This window comes from Hoplias malabaricus, chromosome 9 (genome assembly GCF_029633855.1).
Source record: "Hoplias malabaricus isolate fHopMal1 chromosome 9, fHopMal1.hap1, whole genome shotgun sequence".
In the NCBI taxonomy this organism is placed as follows: domain Eukaryota; kingdom Metazoa; phylum Chordata; class Actinopteri; order Characiformes; family Erythrinidae; genus Hoplias; species Hoplias malabaricus.
Genome location: NC_089808.1, coordinates 30,479,418 through 30,502,359, shown reverse-complemented (window position 1 = coordinate 30,502,359; position 22,942 = coordinate 30,479,418). Strand labels below are relative to the sequence as shown.

At 38.6% G+C, this 22,942-nt stretch overlaps 1 protein-coding gene across 2 annotated transcripts in view; it reads right to left on the bottom strand.

The window, feature by feature from the left end:
* Nucleotides 1–22,942, bottom strand: part of arrb2b (arrestin, beta 2b) — a 47,016-nt gene that overhangs the window by 3,351 nt on the left and 20,723 nt on the right. Inside the window, exons 2-14 of one of the 2 annotated variants that reach the window (XM_066680774.1) lie at nt 12,431–12,461; nt 11,515–11,575; nt 9,781–9,825; nt 9,400–9,596; nt 8,313–8,372; nt 8,159–8,226; nt 7,816–7,951; nt 6,343–6,427; nt 3,423–3,495; nt 1,628–1,765; nt 687–770; nt 486–562; nt 120–174 (exon numbers count right to left, since the gene is read on the bottom strand). In XM_066680774.1, the coding sequence (XP_066536871.1) occupies nt 120–174; nt 486–562; nt 687–770; nt 1,628–1,765; nt 3,423–3,495; nt 6,343–6,427; nt 7,816–7,951; nt 8,159–8,226; nt 8,313–8,372; nt 9,400–9,596; nt 9,781–9,825; nt 11,515–11,575; nt 12,431–12,461 (1,110 nt within the window). Of the gene's footprint in view, nt 1–119; nt 175–485; nt 563–686; nt 771–1,627; nt 1,766–3,422; nt 3,496–6,342; nt 6,428–7,815; nt 7,952–8,158; nt 8,227–8,312; nt 8,373–8,585; nt 8,808–9,399; nt 9,597–9,780; nt 9,826–11,514; nt 11,576–12,430; nt 12,462–22,942 lie in introns of those variants that run through there. The other variant, XM_066680775.1, reaches the window with a different exon arrangement.

Here is a 22,942-nt window from a genome sequence, read left to right as displayed (position 1 = left end):
AGTGGGTGAGAGAGAGAGAGAGAGAGAGAGAGACATATTAAGGTCAATAAAACTAAGGACAGTTTTAGCCACTGCCAAACACAGCAACAAGCACAAATGCCCAAAGACAGCAAACTCACTTTGTCTCAAACTCTATCAGGTTGGTGTCTACAGGGGCATCTGTCTCTGGCACAACTGTAGAGGAAAAGAAATAAACAACTGTAGTCTTTCTCATTAAGAAGCCATTAAATTGAAGCGATTTCCCGATACAAGAGGAAAAATACTTCCTAAAATCCTATTTAAAATTGATTTTCCCTAAGTAACTGCCTGGACTCTGTCGTAGAGGAAAGGAATAAGCCACAAGAAGCTGTCTGTTACTGAGATTTTACCACTGTTAAGAAGTGCTGAGGCTTGACACAAACTGGAGTAAAAACACTGTACCGAAAGACCTCCAAATCGCTTACGAAAAATAATTATAAAACACTCCAATACATCAGCAATTATACCTGACTGTGGTCTTGAGCTGGGCTGCTCAGAAGGTTTGGGGTGCATCAGGACAAAAGGTAGCTCCACTGACACATCACTGGTAAGGGACAGAAAAGGAAACACTAAATTAATTCCTAAGTTTAAAACACATGGAAAAACATGGGCATTTATGAAAAAGTGGTTAAATGTTGATAATGCGTGTTTGCGGCTCTTGTGCTCACCCGCCACGTGACACAACCAGTTTAACCTTGACTCTATAGGATACCAGGATGCCCAGAACCTCTTTGTTGGACCCCTCTTTCACACTATTAAAACAAAAGATATTAAACATGTTAACATTCAAAAGAGTGCTGCTTATCTGAGATCAGTGACATAACTAGGTTTAAAAAGATCAGCTCAGAGTCTTTCAGAAGTAAATATCAGAAGGGGTTCACTATTCTGTGAAAGACTGCATGAAACAATTAAAGAGTCATGTTTCTCAGTAGAAAATACAAAAAGCCTCTCTGATGGTAATGCACATAGATGACTTGCACATCTTTGTAGGTATCATTAATGCTAAATGATCCCATCCAGACCTTGCATTTTTCAGGGAAGCCACAATGTCAGTCCACATTTTGCATATACTACAACAGTACTGTCTTGCAGTAAAAGAGAGGTGCTAAAATAGTTCAGACACAATGAAAATTTTTGAAACAAAAAAATACCACGACTCTGACTTGAGTTGTTGAGCAGCTTATATGAACTACAGCAATATGTCTCCTCAGTTCCCAAACTTTAACTTAGTTTTATATTAAAAAAACATGGTTATATAACACAGTGATAAACAAGACCCTGTACCCTGTATTTTTATATGGTGTTACGGGCATCAAATTCAAAATTGGCATATATTGTTTAAAACACAATAAAAGCAGGTCTGACTGGCATATTTGTATGAGTTTACACATGTATTAATGGATGAAAAACATGATAATTACTTAAAATACAGCTTTTTCCCATAAACATTGATCCAACTCAAATAGGGGTTATAAATAATTCATATTAATGGCTGATAATGAAAATACAAATGAATAAACATTAGCCTTTAAACTTAAATTAGCCCCTTGAACCTGGAAAGGTTATTGGTGTGTTGCATGTTACATTTTGTTGTGTGGTGCAGGCTCACATAGTGCTGGAGGCCAGATTAGTATCCTCATGCTTGAGTTTGCCATCTAGAGCCAGACCCCTCTTCTCTCTGTTGTTGTTCAGTGTGGGGGTGAGTGTGTACACTTTACAGAATGTGGAACTGGGGGACACTTGATCACTGAAGAAGATAAGCAAGAGAAATTTAGACAGAGGTCACATTTCCACACTACTGGCACTTCTTTAGTGTTATAACACAGCTGTTTAATGTTCTAGTGTATGTAAGCAAATGCTTGGAGTCATTTATTCCTGTCTATAAACAATGGCAGATTGGCTTAAATACCAAATAACTTATGCATACCGATGATTGTCAATGTGTGTGTGAGAATTTCACGATAAAAAGTACTTTATGAATGCATACAAAAGAATTGTTCTCTGAACAGAAGAACCAGACCAGAAAGCATATGAAGGGACATACAAACAGAAAACCAAAGGGGGCAGGGTGTTAAATGAGAGAAAGATGTTCTTCAGAGGCTAGCGTTTAACAGTGAACATACCGCAGGAGAAGCAGTGCAAAGAGAAAAATCTAGGTGAGCTGAGAAAAAAAAAATAATCAAGGACTATTTTCTATAGGGAATACACAAAAGTGAAGAGACAGCAGCTGCTTGTTGGGGCCCTGTGTCAATTGTGGCTTATGACAAATACTGATGGCACTGCAACAATTAATTCATTTCTGCACACCAAGATCAATAGTAATTGGGGAAATAGGGGTATAGTTGTTAGCCCAGCAGCTTGAATACCACTCTAGCATAAAGGTTGTGGATTTAACGTAATTGCACAATACAAAAAACACAAAGATTAAGTGTAATACAAAAGTAGAGAAGAATCTCACTGCATTGGTCATTCACTTTTGATAAAATACAAAATATATGGTCTGTTCTGCAGTCACTGGAGATGAGGAAATAAGTCCAAAAAGCATAATGACATAAGGGGGATGTTCAAAGGAGCCAGTAGGGTTGCTCAGGGTCAAAAATTAGGGTCCTGGTCAGCCTCTTGGCCATACTCACCCTGAGGCCAACCGACCCACAGACTTGCTGTAGGTATCGCTGGAGTGCAGAACCACGTATGTCACCTGCAGCACTGGGAGAAAACAGCCCTTAATGACATCACTAAAGACACAGCCAATCACTGGGAGGAGGGAGTAGTTCACTGAGGGCAGCTGGCTTGTAGGTAAAGTCTGTTGTGATGTCACAGCAAGGTGAAAAAGATCATAACTGCTCAATTGGGGAGGCTGTTGATAAAAAAGATTGTACAGCTACAGAGTCAAGAGTGGCAGAAGACAGCTGCTAAAAGCAATAACTTTGATGTTTTGCTCACAGCACTGGTTGGCTCTCACAGCTTTTGTGGGATAAAAAAAAAGCAAAATACATAAAAGGAATAACAGCAAATGCAGAAAACACAAAGGGACAGCATAAACCTGTGTGATGCACCTCACAATCTCTTATCTAGACCACTACATGCTAATCGATAGCACTGCAGATAAACAACATTGTGTGGTGTGTATATGAATGCCACATCCACCTAATGTTTTTTCGCAAGAACACATAGAGATAGATTGAGAGATAGATTGAGAGAGAGAGAGAGAGAGAGAGAGAAGCTGAAGAACAGACTGAAGAGTATTAAAAAACAAAGAATGGAGCATAAAAGGTGAAGGGCTCATTCGTTCAGAATGAGAGGGCAGTAAGAGGTCTGGAAAAAACAGTCAGGTGGAGAGAAGAGGGAAGAAAAGAGGGATGAGAGAGGAAAAGAAGGATGGAGAGAGGTGGAGGGGTACTCACTCGGCCTCAACCTGAGCCACAGGACATTTGTACTGTGCAGTACTGAACAGACAGATATCAGCATACTGTCGCACTGTGGGGAGAGAGCAGGGACACACAGCAGGGTTAGGGCTGGAGAAAAGCAGTTACATACATATGAACACAAACTTTCCTGTAAAAATATTCACACACACACACACACACAGGACAGTGACCATCTTTTTTCATTTCCAACAGCCATTCACTTTTCAGCAAAAGCCAAAAAATCAATGATTTCTGGAAAATTACACAACACTCTCAACAACCAAATAAAAAAATAATAACAATAATAATAAAAAATAATTTGTTTTTAAAAGAATGGACGCACAATCCATCCTGTACACATTCAGTGTTGTTAGGGTCTGGGCTCTGGGGCTAGTACATTTATTTGTGAACACAAGCAGCTACTATAATTTGCAAATTCTCTTCCCCTTTATTTTCTTTTCTCATGTGTTTTTTGGATTGACGGGTGCTATATTGTCTCCTACATTTCTCAAAAATGCAGGCTTCAAAAGATATTTATGTAATGCTAACCATTTTGGCCCTTGCAAAGCTTAGTTGATTTTCTTCTGTTACAAATATAGATAATGTACTATCTATGTAGTTAAATCAGTGTCACTAGAACCTGAACCAGAAATCATAATACTTAAAAAAAAAAAAGAAAATTGTAACTGAAATTTTTCGATATTTCAAATTCAGGTCTTGAAATTCCAGTTTTACAAAGTCTGGTAACCAAAATTTCAGATAAAACTAATTCAGATACAAATATTTCAGGAAAACAAATGATAGAAATGGAAATTCAGGTTGTGGAATTAATGAAAACATCCAGAATACTCAGCACTGTCTTGTGATGAGTGTGTTTGCAGTGTGTTGAGTGCTGTGATGGGCATTTGTACACTGTGTTGTGACTAGTGTGATATATTCTGATGGGTGCATGATTTAATCTTTTTATACCAGTTTGTTCTGAGAGGGCGGCACGGTGGCGCAGCAGGTGGTGTCGCAGTCATACAGCTCCAGGGGCCTGGAGGTTGTCGGTTCGATCCCAGCTCCGGGTGACTGTCTGTGAGGAGTTGGTGTGTTCTCCCCGTGTCCGCGTGGGTTTCCTCCGGGTGCTCCGGTTTCCTCCCACAGTCCAAAAACACATGTTGCAGGTGGATTGGCGACTCGAAAGTGTCCGTAGGTGTGAGTGTGTGAGTGAATGTGTGTGTGTCTGTGTTGCCCTGTGAAGGACTGGCGTCCCCTCCAGGGTGTATTCCCGCCTTGCGCCCAATGATTCCAGGTAGGCTCTGGACCCCCCGCGACCCTAAATTGGATAAGCGGTTACAGATAATGGATGGATGGATGGAGTTTGTTCTGACCCCACAATGTGATTGGCTGGGAGACATTCCAGGTGTGCCATCCTTCAGCATGATAATGGCACTCAGACCAAAGCTCTTCTGGTATTACATACAATACAAAATATATACACATGTATTCCAGCAACGAAAAGTGTAATAACGTCCCAAAGAGTTAGGATGTTGTCCTGTTTCTGATTTGTAAACAAAAGAAAGTCGCAATAAAAAGGCCACATGTGTGGTTTCTGTAAATGATTTTATTTTTTTCTCCGCTACTCTTGTGCACCAGCTCAGGATGGCTGTCATACTCCAAAACTCAGTGTTAACTTAAACACAGAGAACCTGGCATTGTTTAGTGTTTTATATATGATCTGAACCCGCTGTAAACAATAGTTAACTCTGGGTTGGTTCTGTCCTGATTTAGACTGAGAGCAGCTCCGAATAACGCTGCCTTGTTTCCCATCAAATCTGGTGTAAACTCTGACCCGCTTCCTGGAGAGAACCAAGGTTAAAAATCCTTAATTGAACCAGTTAAAGATCCAGAGTTCAAATAAGGTAAAAATAGGTATATTTCCTTATGAAAACTTGATGAACAAACAGTTTTTTCCTGTTTTTTAAAACCTTAAAACCTAATTAAAAAACAGCGGTCACAACACTCATTACAGCACATCATACACACATTGAAAACTCATATTCATCGCAGCACAGAGTACCTGAATAGTTTAATTAGGTCTAAGCTTGGCTGCTCTTCCCAACTAGCACAGATGTTTTTCTGTTATCTTATCACTGAAATTTTACACACCTTTTATTTATTTTTTTTTTACTTTATTTTTCCGGATTTTTAAAATCTGAAATTTTACAGTTAAACATTTAAATAACTCAAAATTACACAGACTTTTTGTCAAGCATCCTAATTTCAAGTTCAGGTTCGAGTGACATTGATTTAACTCATAACACACTGTAAATATCTAATCGCCACAGAATGTCTCCTGAAAAAAAGAAAAACAATATGCAATGTCTATTTAACTGGAAACTAAAGACATGAAAAGTTAGTCTCTAATATAATACACAAATGCACATGCACACAAATGCTCACACCAACCAACCAACCAAGCAAACAACCAGCACACAAAAAAAAGCAGGAATGAAAAAATATAGTCTGTACAGTTCAAAAAGGACATGGCCCTTTCTTCTGATTCCATCTGACTGCATGGAGATGTCCACTGACACTGATAATAGGCGTAGTAGGTAAATATAATTATCTTGAATGTATGCATTTTTAAGTACGCTAAAATCAGCATCAACCAGAATAACATATTGATGCACAGATGTTTCTGTGGAAACAGACTCATTAGATAGTGTAATATTAACCACACATTTCCACGTAACCCATAAATGTGAAAGAACTACAGCTGTAAAATAAACACCACAACCACTAAAAGAGGGTTATGTAAATGGTCAAAGCAGCAAGTATGAGTAAGATGAGATCATATATATGGGATATAAAGTGGGAACACATAATGGCTAAATCTATCACTACATCATGAATCATCCATTTGTATATTTACCTGAGATTTTGACCCGTTTGACAGTCTTGGTGGTGTTGTTGGTAACATGAACGTTAACAGAGATGGGTTCTCCATGGTAATACAGCTGAAACAAAGAATAAAGAACAAAGAGAGTTTAAGAAAGCTAATCTATGCATACAGAGTAAAATAGAGCTGGGCAATAGGGCCACAAATTTTATCACAATTTTCTATATTGCTCGATCTTAATATTTATCACAAATATTTTGTCACACTGCTCACACAATGCTGACTAAATGCACCAACTGTTCAGTATTATAAAATATTTAAATTTATATACATGTGCACATTGTTTGCACATTACTCAAATTCACAAGGAAATATTTCACTGGAACAATAACATTTTCTTACCACAACAAAGTAATGATATCCATGTTTTGTGTCATGAAAACATTCTTAAGGCATTACCACCTCAAGCGTTTAAAGAGCAGAAAGAGGGAAAGCTAGACCGTTTTCAGTTTTGCACTTTTATTCATTTATTGTCTGTAATCGCTTATCCAGTTCAGGGTCTCTGTGGGTCAGGAGCCTACACAGAATCACTGGGCACAAGGTGAGAGCCGTTCTGCACTTGGCTGTGTTTATTTAAGAGAAGCAGCCTAGTCTATGGGGTCAGATCTAATTCAAAATTCACGAGTGGAAAAAAAAATTGTGAGGAAACCCACATCAGGTGACCAACACTGCTTCGCAAACGGGAAAACATTTCCCGAGAGGAAAATACATTTTGAGTGAAGGAAAACCCACCTTGTGCAAGGTCAGTTAAAACAGTGTGCCAAACTCTGCTCCCTACGCGTGAGGGAAAGTTTCTGTGCTTGTGCTCTGACAGGGGGTAGCCATACCAGCCCAAACACACCCCAAACACAGAGTGAACAGGAGACTTTAATATATATATATATATATATATACACACACACACACACACAAGCACTTGAATTAAACCCATATTCATATTCTTGTTAATGTTCTCAGGGTCATGTGGTCGCCTATGTTTATTTACTGTTTCTTTTTTTACTTTATTATTCAATTTTATTTTTATCGGTAAGGCATGTATAGCTGTCTCCTGAATTTGGAGATATTTCCACTTTAAGTAATTAGAAACAGCCAGAATAAATCATTATTCCTACGGAGCAGGAATAGAGCAATACCCTCATTTTGATTCATGCTTTTAAAGTTTGGAGTACTCCCCTTTGTCTAAAAACTGACAGATGCCTTTTCTCTGCCATGAGCAAAGAAAGACAAAGTCTAGCATACTGGACAAGACACTTTTGTTATTTCTCATTTACTAACACTAGGGCTTCGTAAACCCATTAGACTGGTTTCCAGCACGCAAACAGATTATAGAGCTAGAAAATGATGAGGAAACAGGTTCTGGATTTTATAACAACTGATTTTTGATTACAATCGTGAATGTTGCCTTTAACTGTACACGTTGTTTATTTTGTATGCATGCTTTAGTACCTCTTTGTCAAGTGAGGCCTCCAAGTGTAGCGAGCGGTCAGACATGAGAAAGCTGCGTGTGGTCTCCACCATGGGCTGTGGGCCTGGCTTCTCTGGAGCATACTGGACCTTACGTATGACCAGCCTCACAGAGTTCCTGCAGAAACAAATAAACAAGCTTAGCATCCTTCTCAGTATAATACAAAAATAAACATACAGACACATGCTATGAGGATTCACCTGGCGGTCAGTAAACATAACCCACAAATAAGCACATATCCCTAAGCCTCTCCAAGTATTTTGAAACAAAAATATGACAAACTGTGTTCAGAGGGTGAATGAACTTAAAGCCAAGTCTCGGCACCTTTTGTGAATCTTCTCCTCCACAGTTTTGGCACAGAAAGCTCTGATCTCAAAGTCTACACCACATGCCTGAGGAACCAAAGTTGGGGATATATTAGCGGTAACCAACACGCAAGATCCAAAAGCACATATGCATGTGTATGTTTGGTTTTTACCTTGCCCGTGTCCTCTGGTCCTGGCTGTAAAGTGACGGAGCAGGGGAGATTCTGAGGAATCTAAAAAGAAATAACAAATTAAACATAATCTCAGTACGACTGAGTATACAAAGACAGGTCCGTAAGAATGCTTTACGTTATGGGTCTCTTATGTACTACTAAAGGAGAAATGTTCTCAAAAGATTACGTCTTATCTTTGAAAAATCCACTTTTTACTCCCATAGATGTTCTCTATATGACACTTCCTATATGTACAGGGGGTCCTCGACTTACGACGTTGATCCGTTCCTACGTCGCGACGTAAACCGATTTTCGGTGTAAGTTGGAACATACATACATACTGTACGTAAATAACATACTGTAAGCACTAATACCTAACACCTATCATAACACAGTATTAATCAAACACATATAAAATACGTTTAATAATGAAATGAAACAGGAATAATGCGACTGGGGTGACGCCGTCCCCCTCGGTCCCGAGCCGCGTAACCCTGTATTTTTCCGCCGCGCACACCAAACACGAAGTTCGCGTTACGACGTTTACGACACAAAACCACTAAAGTCAAAACAATGCTTTATACAGTAAATGGGAGATGTGTCGTAACCACGAAACATCGTAACTCGGGACTGAAGTAACCCGAGGACCTCATGTATAGTGTATTATAGCATTACTGTTATTACAATACTGAAAACAAATGAGCACATGCAGGTTTATTATAACATAATAACTAGTTATACACAGTGCATACAGTATGTTAAAGCACTTGGCACTTTACAGTTAACGTGGTAACAAAATACAATACGACATATTATACCAATACTAGGATTTCATATGTATTATTAAAAGTGTCAGATTTATTAACTGTATAGTTGCTAAGCAACATAAAGGCCACAGGTTACTCTATGGACAACACAATGTTTTTTAAATAATTCAACACTACAGACTGATATGTGTGGCCATGTGAGTTTATAGTCAAGCTATAGTGAACTGTTATTTAGTGAGTTTAGAACCGGAGCTATCTGTTTTATAACAGTTATGCACGAGCTGAATAAGTGATTAACTAGATAATGTAGCTGTAATTACTGTGAAGTTGAATGGGTGTGCATGCTGCCCAAGTTTCTTGAGCAGTCGCTCCTGGAGGCGGCTGAGTGGTTTGCGCTCCTCTGGCAGTGGGGGGAAGGCCTGAAACGTTGAGATGTACAGATCCTTTCTAAAGGACAAGCCAAGCACATCCAGGTCCTCACGACCATAACGGAAGGCACACGTCAGGGTCACAAACACTAGACAGCAGGAACAAGAAGAGAAAAGAACATACGTGTATGTGCACATTTGAATATGACTGTGAAAAACAGCACAAAGTTTATTAGCTAAAGTCAGGAAGCTTTTTATATTGCATCAATAAATCTTACTGACATCTAAATGATGCCTTTAAATTAACAGATGCTTTGTTATTTATTCACCCACCTTTTCTGTCTTTAAGGTATTCTGGGTCAATCAAAAGAACACCATCTATGGGTACACAACATACAAAGTTAGCATGTCATATACATACACAGTCATACACTAACATAATCATACCTTCATTTTTGCTCATGCTCACATTTTATAAACAAAAACAAATGATGCAGTTCTAATATATATATAAGCAATCTCTGAGACAAATATACAGCTAATTCATGGCTATAAGCCCTGTCAAAATGAACAAATAACAATAATGCTCTACTCTAAAGTCATGATTCCTTTCAAAATTCAAAAATTTCATAACCAAAAAATTCACCCTCAAGAATTTCAGAAGAAGGTCATAAAGGAAAAAGCATGAAGGTGTGTAGAGCATAAGCCTCACTTTCTCACATCTCATTTTATTCTCAACAGAGTGCCAGATTCTGATCACTGGTACAGCAGATTTGATTTAAAACACGTTTATTCAATTGTTTATATTGTTACACATGTAGAATATATCTATGATTAGATCAATGAGCTACATGGATAGTGATATCCTTTATTACTGATGGAACATTAATACTGTCCCCTTCATCTGCAATGGAAAATAACACAGTTGATTGTGTCTGATATTTTCAAAAGCAGCCAGATTCTCTTTGTGATTTGTGGTGCACTAACATGCATGTGTAGCTCCTTAAGCCAATGAAAGAGAGGCTTAATCATGCCCAAAGCCAAGCATCAGAATACTGGGTATAATTCCATGGGTATAACAGCTGTTCTCTGGAGCACATCTGATATATTTTGGACACGTTAAATCACCCATAAAGCAGAAATTTTAAGTGTAAATGTAGGTTATATAAATGAACACTGGTTGTTTCCATGTAACATTGTGCAGTGCAGTAATGGGACTTTTTCACATTATATGAAATAAACTTGATACGATGACACTGAAAAAGTTCAGGTTTATACACCCAGTTCCAATTCCAGTAGTACACTACAATTTCTCACATAAAGATTTCACAAAAAACCTTTAAATGAAGGAGGTAGCAATTACAGCAACTTGAAAATGGTTACAATTAGAATACTTGAGGCCTTAATTCTTCATTACAAACAGCATACACACCCACACCCACACACGCTAATCTCCATCATCAGTGTAAATTCTGTGTCTCCCTAACTGAAGTAAACTGCTTCCTCCAGAGACTTGCTGTCATGGAAATGGAGGACACCAGAGACATGAAGATGTTTTGGAGAAAATACATATCAACATAAAAACACTAAAGATCTGCCATACTATCATGAAAATAATAAAACCACTTCAAAAGAACAGACTTACAAGTGCGGAAAAATTACACTCAGTTGTGACTCACAAGACATAACAAAATGATCCACTGAGGTTTCTGACCTTCACCCAAACCAACAAAGGAATTCAAGAAAAAATAAGATGTCACACTCAGGTCAAAGTTTTTCTTTTGTATTTACCAGTTTACAGTTAAGGCTTGATCTTGTTTATAATGTTAAAGCAGCTGATTGGTGACTGTTGAAGCAAAGACAAACATCAAGCTCACAGATGCTGGTGTAGTTAAGACTTCAGATATTAAGTGTTGTCATGATAAATATTCAGATGACAACTGAGAGATCACAGTTCATTTCCTCTACAAGTCAACTGTTCATGCTACAGCTGAATACACGGTATCAACAATCTTAAGAAATGGCAAAAATCCTGAGATGCTTTCAATGGAAACTCATTAGACTTACCAACTGGATCCACGTGATCTAGATGATCCACAAAGTCCCTCTTGCCCAGATATACAGTGAGCTGTGAAAAACAAAAAAAAAATGTTTGATGACAATGCCACAAGCCTGAACTTGCTAATGAAGCAGGCTTAGAGAGTGAATCGAAGTGTTTAATGCTCCACTGAGGATTGTTCATCACACCGACACACACACAAACGCACACTTCACCAAACAGTGTGCATCATGCCAAACTGACCCCAAGTTGCTCCCCGCCCTTCCTGTAGACGACCCTGCCAGACCGAGTGATATCACAAAAGACATCCTCCACACATACACAACTCTCCATGAGACAGGGTGAAGAATGTGAGAATGTGTGTGTGTGAGAGAGAGGCAGACAGAGAGATGCAGACAGAGAGAGAGAGAGAGAGAGAGAGAGAGAAAGATAAATAAGAGTACTAAAAGCAAGCAAGCTGACAAAGCAGGGGGCTTAGCATCAAAGATGAAATGTCATACAATGAAACCAAATATTTTAAAGCAAATAAGGTAGTGATAGATTGGCAGTAGAGGTCAAAAGGAGACAAAACAGCGCCAGAATGCATACAAAACACAATAGAAGGAAAGAAGGACAAAAACTACAATGATTTAGCATGGTTGACACAGCAAGATATAAATATGTAGATGACAGAAACAAGAGTGCACAGGAGGCAGGAGGAAGAAGTGACCCTGAGGAAATGATGAAAGAAAGAAAGAGAGGGGAAGGGAGGGGAGGAGAGAAGGAGGAGAGAGAAAGAGAGAGAGAGAGAGCAATAGAAGAAGAGAAGGTCCACTGAGAGAAAGAAAGGAAGAGCCAACAGTGTGCACAAACACAGGTTCTCTTTCTTTCTCTCTAACACACACACACACACACACACACACACACAAATCATAAGAGTGTTACCTTGCAGTTGGGGCTGGACTTCTTAAAGACTCTGCATGACAGGAAAAAATAGTACTATTAGTTATTAGAATTAATATTACAATGCAAAATATTATGTGATGTGTATTTGATCCATTATTGAATGTAATTCAAAACATCAGAGTGAGGCAAGAGTTTCAGAGAGGCTATCAATATCATCAGCATCAAAGTCACTGACGAACTGAAAAACAGCTCAGCATCTTCACTTTAGTTCACAATAACAAAGAAGATCACAGCAAATTAAATGTAAAAATCCCCTAGAGAGGATCATGACTGCAAAACTGTAAAAAAAACGTAACGTAAAAACGTAAAAAAAAAACAGCATGTGAAATTTTAAACAGAACAGAGTTAATTAACTACTACTCAATATGGTACTAACGATACTGTTTATAAAGGTCAGAAAAACGAATTACTGTAAAGCATACAGTTCATTTAAAAAATGTTCTACTTTATGATTGTTTCCATCTATGTGAGGCCATGCTAGACGCATCACACTCTTTCTCATAACAAATAGTTCCTCTAAACGTTATCATTTATTTTTAGGACCTATAACCACCCTTTTATCAACTTCTCCTCATGTTTATTCCTCCTTCTCTACACAGCTAAATACATTCTTGCTCATAATACTTCCATTAATTTTTCTAAATATATTTTGGTATTATCTTGAACTAATAAAAATTAAGACTATGATTATGTTGCAGACCTTAGTTGATTTAGTTGGATGTTTTGTTGCACAACATTTTGTATCAGACGTTATAATAAAAATAATATCGGTTTACTACAATGCACATACATTAAGAGTAAAACGACAAAATATATGGTGTGTGTGGTTAACTTCATGCTTCTTACACCCACACAGGATATCAGCTTATTTCCAGCTCAACCACAGAGACACACATGAGCACACACACATACACACACACACACGCACACACACCCACATGCACACAGTCTAAAAAAACCAAAGTAAAGCAGTTTAAAAGGTCACTAAAATAATAAAAGCCTATAAAATACTGAATTTTCACCGAGCCCTCATTCTGCTGCCATACTGCTTGCTGTGTTTGTATGTGGGATAACCCTTTAATCTTCCTTCATAAATGTTCCTTCATTTTTTTCCCCAATAGTGCCAACAACAAGCTTTTAACAATGCTGTTAAATGGCACACACATTTAACATGGCACACGCACACACACACACACACACACACACACACACACACACACACACAACCTTGTATCTGTGATTTGTGGGGATTTACCATTTTTCATATGCACTACTTTTTTCATATGCACTACTAGCTTAATTCTAACCCTAAACCCACTCTTAAAACATTTATTCATCTTAAAATGTAATGATTAACACTACGGTCTACACCTGGAAGACATATATTTAATATATATTACTAATATTAAAGGCTTCTTTCATTTCTAATATAATACCATGTATTATATATAAGACTATATTAAGAATGTATTCCGTATTATGGGTGCGTCATTACGTTACATTCTTACGTAAAAATCACTAATATCAATGTTACTGCAAAAAATATGATATGGCACAGCCCTACTTCATAGTTCATTCATTATCTGTAACCACTTATCCAGTTCAGGGTCGCATTGTGTCCAGAGCCTACCTGGAATCTTTGGGCGCAAGGCGGGACTAAACCCTTGAGGGGGCGCCAGTCCTTCACAGGGCAACACACACACACACACACTCACACCTACCACTTTTGAGTCACCAATCCACGTGTGTTTTTGGACTGTGGGAGGAAACCCACGTGGACACAGGGAGAACACACCAACTCCTCACAGACAGTCACCTGGAGCGGGAATCGAACACACAACCTCCAGGTCCCTGGAGCTGTGTGACTGCGACACTACCTGCTGCACCACCGTGCCGCCTTCCTACTTCATAGTATTTAAACTGAAATGAACACTGCAACTATTTATGTTTGTTAAGTGTTTGCATTTTTTATTTTTGGCTTGTTCTAGCCTGTCATAAACAAACTGCACAATACCAATATTTTTGGATATTAATATTTCAAGGCATTGACAAAAAAATCTGTAATTATGTAATTGAAGCACGTTATTGTAGATGCATAGCATATTACCAGCATATCACACATGAGACTAGCATGTAATATTTCAACATATTTTTGTTACAGGACTGTATCAGATTAATTGCTTTTGCCCTGGTCAGATGATCTAGCTTTCTCTGCTTATATTGACCAGCTACGGACATCCATCAATACAGCCATACAATTTCTTACACCTGTGTAGGAAACTGGGTTTCAAAAAGCTCAACAAATTTTGACTCTTGTCATCCCACTCTCTCTTTCTCTCTCTGCCTCAACTCATTTTTCTGCTTTCACTCATCATAATCCCCCACTCTGCCCAATTATCTCATTTTCTTCTCGTTGACTCTTCGGGCCATTTTTATCTTCCTTCATTCACTTCTGTCCATTTCATCAGATCTCTCTCTTACTGCCTTTTCCTCAGTAATTAATCTGGGCTCTCTGACGCTCCCCTTATGCATCTCTCTCACTCACACTCTCTATTTCTCTCTCTCAGTGTCTCCCTCTTGGCTGATGAAACTTTAAAGCACCATTAAAGTCTGTGGCTCTGCCAGAGCCCTCTAATGAATACATCTTATTAATATTGCATTAGCTACAAGAGGCCTGGGGTAGCGGCCAGTCCCGGCCAGACACACACATGCTCATACATCCTCAAACCAACACACACTTCAATCTCATGAATAAAAGTAGACAAACAGAGCTCATTTCTGGTCCCAAGAATATTCAGATGGTAATGGAACACTTTCCCTCCTATACATATCTATACACAAAATTTACCACGGCCAAACATATTAATGCAAGCAAATGCTTATTATCTATCAGTGTATGACCATTGCAATATATGGCTTCCCCTTCAGCTATCACCTTACATAAACTGCAATATCAGCAGGAGCTATATTTAAATATACAGAATAAATAAACTTCCTGAAATGATATGGCCTGAGAATATGCTATTAATCTACAGAAAGAAGAGAGCCGAATAACCTGTGAATGTTCTTGTGTTTCTTGATATGACTTGGTATTTGATAAAATCAAACTTACTAACTATAGGTGGAATCTTCATGTTAAATGTTGAGCATGTTCAGTTAGCCTACACTAAATGTAGCCCAGTGTTGTTATGCTGGGATATTACATTTTTTATATTACATTTTATATTACAGTTTTAGTTTTAACAAAACAAGTCACTATTTATCTCAGGAAGGCCAGTGTTCCGGAAAGATGTTTTCTTTGTGGAAGCTGCTGCAAAATGGCTTAACCTGTTAAACAAGCACAGTCAACTGTACAGAGAACATCCCAAATAGGCAATGGGCATCACATTAAAATAATACAGATTATGAACCACATGTGCTTCCTTTTTGTCCTTTTTAAAGCTGTAGTGGTTGTCTGAAATGTACATCCCCCAACTAGTCAACATGGCCAATAGTATTTCTGGTGTTTTTAAAAATAACAGCTTGTGGTAAGTGACCAAAGGACCAGAGACATGCAGCTTTTTTCATTTATTTATTATCTGTCACCTCTTTACTCACTTCCATTAGGGTCTGGAGACTACCCAGAATCATTTACCAACCCACTTACCAGCATGGGTTTGTGGATTGTGAGAGGAACACTAGGAGGAAACCCACACAAACACATGCAAGTCAGTGTTTGAACCCACATCCCCAGAATTGTTTTTTATTTTTCCACTGTATCAACTAACTCTACTGAGGAGTTCTCCCCAGGTCTGTGTGAATTTACTCCCCCAGTCCAAAAACACATTGGTAGGTGGACTGGCCTTGCCAAAGTGTCTGTAAATTTGAGTGTGTGAATGATGCACTTTGATAAAACTGGCATCTAACAAGGTGTGTTCCTGCTTTGCGCACAATGATTCTGTGTATGTTCAGGAACCCCACAACCCTGAATAGAATGAAGCAATGAGTTGTGCTTCAGGCAATTGTAAACATAGTGTGTTTTGTCAGAACTATCACTATTTAATCCATTTACATTTGATAAGCTGCATACTCACATAAATGTACTCTTTATTGGGTTACCATAGCAGCCAGATGAGCTTTCTTGTGTTCCTATGACAACAGCACAATGCAAAAAAATAAAAATAAAATAAAATAAAAAATAAAAACCCCAATCCAAAATATAATAAGCACCTTTCCCGCATGGAGCTGCGAGTGTGTGAGAACGGATCAGAACATGGCTCTAGCAGCTGGGGCGCTGACCCTCAAGTATACTTTAAAGAACATGGCCATTACACCCAGTGACAATGTGTCTGTCCCATAACCTAGCATTTTACGTCACAAGGTCTGTCCAAAAACCTAGTGAGCAGTCTACATAGAGAGCATGTAGACAGCACAGTGTGCGTGCTCCTGACATGTAGACTGTCCCAATTCTTAGATACCTTAGATATGCTGCCTCACGAGGTACCTTAATTTGGTCGTGTAGAGCAGGAATAAGCAAAGATGCAATCTCTCTCTAACTACAACGTCCATATTGCCTACGTCTTGAGGACAGTCGTTGGTTAGAACTCTGCCTATTTAAACAGATGTCTATGTAGTCAGCTCGCTAAGTTTTGGGACACTCCCAGTGACACACTCCATAAGGCAACATTATCTTATTCAACAGTTTCTCTGTGTGTGTGCCCTTGATATAAAAGCATACTGATTTAACTGGACAGCAACAGATCAGTGCGCAGTTAGTGATTCCACTCAGGCATGTTATAATGGAGATGAAAAACTGTAATCGTGGATCAAAGTCCCGGCGGCTTCTCCTGCTTATCCAATCACCTATACAGCTCTGGAAATATTTAAGTAATGACAGTCCACCAGGGCAGGCACATTTAAATGCACGCATGCTCATTTTGATCTAGTTTTGGCCAGTAGAGTGAATCCTTCACTTTCCAATATATGAGTTACCGGCAGAATACTGTTTTTTGAAAATATTTCATAAAAAGTCCAGCAGAAAACAATGGAATCCTGCTTGGGAGGTACAACTCTACCTGAAGCTAGTCAGTCTCAGTATTCAGACTGAGCGCAGTGCAATAATTTTATTAGTGTTCAAGTATGCAGTGCTTAGAACTCTATTAGATTTGCTCAGAATGTTCTTACTAATGCCTATTACCATTCATGTTTCCATTCAAATATTCGCTAAAGAATTTTAGCTCTTTTGGAATGCTAATTTCAGAAACTCTTGTCAAGTACTTGCCTTAGACTTCCCGTACTTTGTGAGTAGATTATCATATATCAAATGCACTAAAAATATTTCCTTAAAAATGAATAACGCCGATATTGACTAGTTTTGAATGGAAATACGATAAAGGAACGGTGGCCCCTGATATTGCATAATATTCTACGCATGTAAAAAGTGCTGGCAGTACTAAAACTAGGCATATTATCTGAAGATTTTCCTGTTTATTGGTCCAACTATACACTTTCTCTTTTCTCAGCCTAGACTTAATCTTCTCCAGCTCAGATATCTCCATGCAGAGTGTTTTTTATTAGTGTAACTAGGTCAGATGCTTTTTATGATCTATAAAGTATATGGTATCAATTTACAAACACACAGTGGTAGGTTACATACACATATACAGAACAGTGCATCTCAGACAAGCAGGAATGCAAATATTAGGGAAAGCCAAGAGACACTTCCTCACTCACTCACAGAAACACACTCCACTGAACTGCTGCAACGTAATCAGATGTGAGACAATATGCAGAAAGTTGCCAGAGCATTTCATTTACCACAACTGACTCAATCATGCATACATGTCATTTATTATATAAATGATGAGGGTGTGAAATCAAAAAGAGCATTTAAGGGCTCCCTGCTATTGGCCACGATTAGTGAATCTGTGGATTTATTTTTCATTACAAATCTGAACTGATAACGCCAGATGGCAATTTAGGAAGTAAGTACTGAGGAATACGTGTTAAGACTTCACATGCTGATGTTTTTCTTCTTCTGTTCCCTTTCCTACACCTAACCAGGCATACAACTGACATCAAAACTTCCATTACACCATCAGGAATATTGCTTTTAGAGAAAAGTATAACAACAACTTTAAAGTTACACCCATATTTGCACTCGGGACATGAACAGGGGATACACCTGCATTATACAGTCTCAGACAACAGCAAGGCCCATGTCTCAATTAGCAATATACCTTACATAATTTTTAAATCTCAATAATGCAACACGGCTTTTCCAAATAATGTATTTTTAAATCCTTAAACACTCAAACATACACACATAAAAATGTCATGGCCGCTTGCAAACTGCATCCTTTGGTATCAACAACAATGAATAACAATAAGAGTAATAATTGAAAATACCAACAATTTCATCTTCATCAATTAACTCAACACCAAGGCTGAACGGTGTAGCACATAATACAGGAGTTGTTCCTGGCTTGTGTGTTGATTGAGTTCTCTTCATATCTTGGTGTAGCCAAGTCGTTGTTAAAATAATCAAATGAATTCTTATTATAGGCCAGTATGGTGGTCCTGGAGGTTATGAGTTCTAGCCTCGCTCTGGGTGACTGTCTGTGAGGGGTTTGGTGTGTTCTCCCCGTGTCCTGGTTGGTTTCCTCCGGGTGCTCCGGTTTCCTCCCACGGTTCAAAAAACACACATTGGTAGGTGGATTGGCGACTCAAAAGTGTCTATAGGTGTGAGTGAATGTGATGGAATGGCGCCCCATACAGGGTGTGTTCCCGCCTTATACCCAGTGATTCTGGGTAGGCTCTGGACCCACTGTGAACCAGAACTAGATAAGTGGTTACAGACAATGAATGAATTCTTACCATTATATTTATAGATTTTGCATAGTATCAGTAGTTTAAATTCTGGGCTTTCTAAAAACTGCAGCCAAGCCTCACCCACACACTTACCATGCATTCACACTAGTAGGCGACAATTCGCTTACCTAGCCTCAAGTTCGTCTCTTGTGGGTGTGTCGAGGGGGGGGGGGGGGGCGTGGTTCAGAGAGCAGAAGCTGGACCCCGAACTTCAGACCCTGTGTCTACGATTGGTTCCAAGAATTTCTTGCAGCTAATCATTTACAATGTCGCTTCACCACTCCACAACTCATTTGCATAAAGTTGAGAAAATCTCAACTTGATATTTTGCTCTGTTGCTGTGTTGCCTGCCGCTGAATTGCTGCTAAAAATCACATTCATCCATAGGAAACGACTGGACGCTTGTTTGTCGCCTGTTAGTGTGAACAGGGGGTTACACTCAACCGCCCACATACACCCACACCCACAAACACATGATTAGTCCACAATAAGTATTAAGGAGCTTTGGATTGCTGCTGACTGGCATTTTAATACAGAACATGAACAAACAACCTAATTCAACAGCTCAAGGAAATACAAAGCCACTGTCTAAACCACAACATTCTCACGAGTAAAACTGCTGTAAAAGTCTGTCCTTAACACATCAGGTAGGTGAAAAGTGACCAAAACTTGTTTCAGACACAAGTATATATTCCTGTAAGCACATGCATGCACATACCTGCAACTGCGTGCATGCATGTGCATACAAGACATACAAAAATATATACATTTCCTCATCTAACACACACACACACACACACACACAAACACATACACACACACATAAAATAAGCGTATAAGGGAAGCTAAGAGTATAAAACATTTTAGTAACTGCTGACTGAGGAAGATCTACTTCAACTTTCAGGGCTGAAAACACTGCAAACATCAGAAACTCTGTGTGTGTGCGTGTGTGTGTGATGGAGAAATAGAGACTGATAAAAAGAGAACAAGAATATGGCAAAGAGCCAAGAAGAAACAGTAATGAGTTTGAACACCCCTGGTGAAATTATTATTATATTTTTGTTATAATATGTCAACACATACCTACACAGAGAAATACTGAACAGGGCTTTCTTTTGTTCCAATTTATTCACTAAATGACCAAGAAATATGCAATATCTTGGTCAACTGATCAATGACACCCGAATGTTTGCATATGTTTGTCTGTGTATTTCACAACCAGCGTGTGTGCTCTTCCACACATACACAGAAACACATACCACATATACCACATACTTGCTTAAAAAAATAAAAATAAAAAACCCAAACCAACAACCGTGTGATGGAGAAATAGAGGCTGATAAAAAGAGAACAAGTACACAAGTATAAAATATATGTATTTATATACATATATAATAGCCTTTTAAAAGTTTTTTCAGGCTTTTGCTTTGCCTCCAAAATGTCTTGTAATCTTACCCACATAAAATATTGCAATTAAAGGGAAAAAAAAAGAAGTAAAAGCATTATCCTTCCAAAATACTTGGGAAAATATAAGCTAGAATATATGATATATAAACAATCTAAAACTGCAATGAAGAATTATTGTTAAAATGTATTAAACTGGGGGCGGCACGGTGGCGCAGCAGGTAGTGTCACACAGCTCCAGGAACCTGGAGGTTGTGGGTTCGATTCCCGCTCCGGGTGACTGTCTGTGAGGAGTTGGTGTGTTCTCCCCGTGTCCGCGTGGGTTTCCTCCGGGTGCTCCGGTTTCCTCCCACAGTCCAAAAACACACGTTGCAGGTGGATTGGCGACTCGAAAGTGTCCGTAGGTGTGAATGTGTGTGTGTGTGTGTCTGTGTTGCCCTGTGAAGGACTGGCGTCCCCTCCAGGGTGTGTATTCCCGCCTTGCGCCCGATGATTCCAGGTAGGCTCTGGACCCCCCGCGACCCTAAATTGGATAAGCGGTTACAGATAATGGATGGATGGATGTATTAAACTGTTGATTATTATTATTATTAAATTAATTGATTCGTTGGTTTATTTATATAAAGAACATACACAATAATTAATTTAAACTTAAATCTAATATTTATTGCATAAATCCATAAAATACCCCCTCCTATGAAGTACACCGAAACTGTTCACATGTTACCTGTTCTTGGCTAAGGCTGGCAGCCATCCAGCAGGAAACATCCTGAGTCACAATATCAGCTCTTTTGGAATCAATTCCCCATAGCGTTTGTTTGGGAGACAAGCGAGATTTCATATTTGTGCAAAATTTGTCTCACGTATGGCCCAGCTATGCCACTGGAGAGTGTTGGTTGGACATGACCTGGGACAAAAGTCATGAGCCAGTTTTGACTTGGGTTGCGGCACATATTGTGTGGGACAGATGAGGGCAAAATATTGATTTGGCCACGATTTGTTCCACAACACATCAGCCAATAAAAGGTGAACGTGTGGCAGATTTGAGAGAGCCAGTCAAAGCAGTCACTCAGGACCAAATGTAGATCATAGGAGAACTGCAACACATGTAAACCAAACCAAGCTTAATTTCTCAATACCCAAATTTGGAACCTTTTCTGTAAACTCAGCGAAAGGTTTGTACACGAAAGGTTGCTGTAAAAATGTCACATTCAAATGTATTGCTTAAACAGGTTTCTCTCCCAATTATCTCTACAATGTTGAATAAGAAGATGATCTGTCCAATGAATATGTTCATCTTCATGCTTCTATTTACTTCATAGCACCATAAACACAAGAATATTGCAATAAATGCTTCTAATCATATTTGAATTTTATTACATTCAAACAGAAGTGAGTCAATGTTTTCCAACATGAAAAATAAAATAATAATAATTTGAATTTTACTGTAATAGCAAACATGATAAAGAGTAAAAACAGTAGCACTAATGCAAAGAGGGAGTCTTGTTCGGCCTTCGTTCTGAAGCCAGCTATAGACTTAAAGGGGTTGTTTGATTGATGTACATAACACAAGGCCATTCATAAATTATTAAAATGCAATCTGCCAATAATACACCATAAATACATAAGATAATGGCTCAAAATACTAACATTAGAGTCAAAAACACACACACCCACACACACATACTATGCCAAAACTTGCCAGCCAAAATCTGGCTATAAGCCCTTGCATATTCCACTTGATTTAAAGCTAGCTCATTTTCCATCCCTATGTAACAAAGAAGCCTTAAAGCTTACAATTCATTTTTTGTGAAGGGCTATACACTTAAACATCACGGGAAGCATATAGGCAAAAATAGGCAAAATTAAAGATGCAAAATGTGGATTAACGTACTAAAATAACGTCTAAAAACAGTACTGCTCCTTTGTAAGCCAAAACTAATTTTAAATAAATATTGCATTTTTCTTTAAGCTTTTTTTCCGTATTATGGGTTTAAGAGGATTGACAAGTGCTTAACATAGAATAAATTAGTCTTTTTTGGATTGGTGCATGAATCCAACCTACATTACCTTTTTTCCTCGTTAAGCGTTCTAGAATGAACATTTCAGCAGCGACTGTTAAACACAGAAGACCACAATGGAGTAGCTATCATTCAGAGTCATGTTGAAGGCCTTCAGCAGTTTTCAGTGTTCTACATCTTGAAAAATGCAGGTCCAATGTTGATTCCTTGTCTTGTT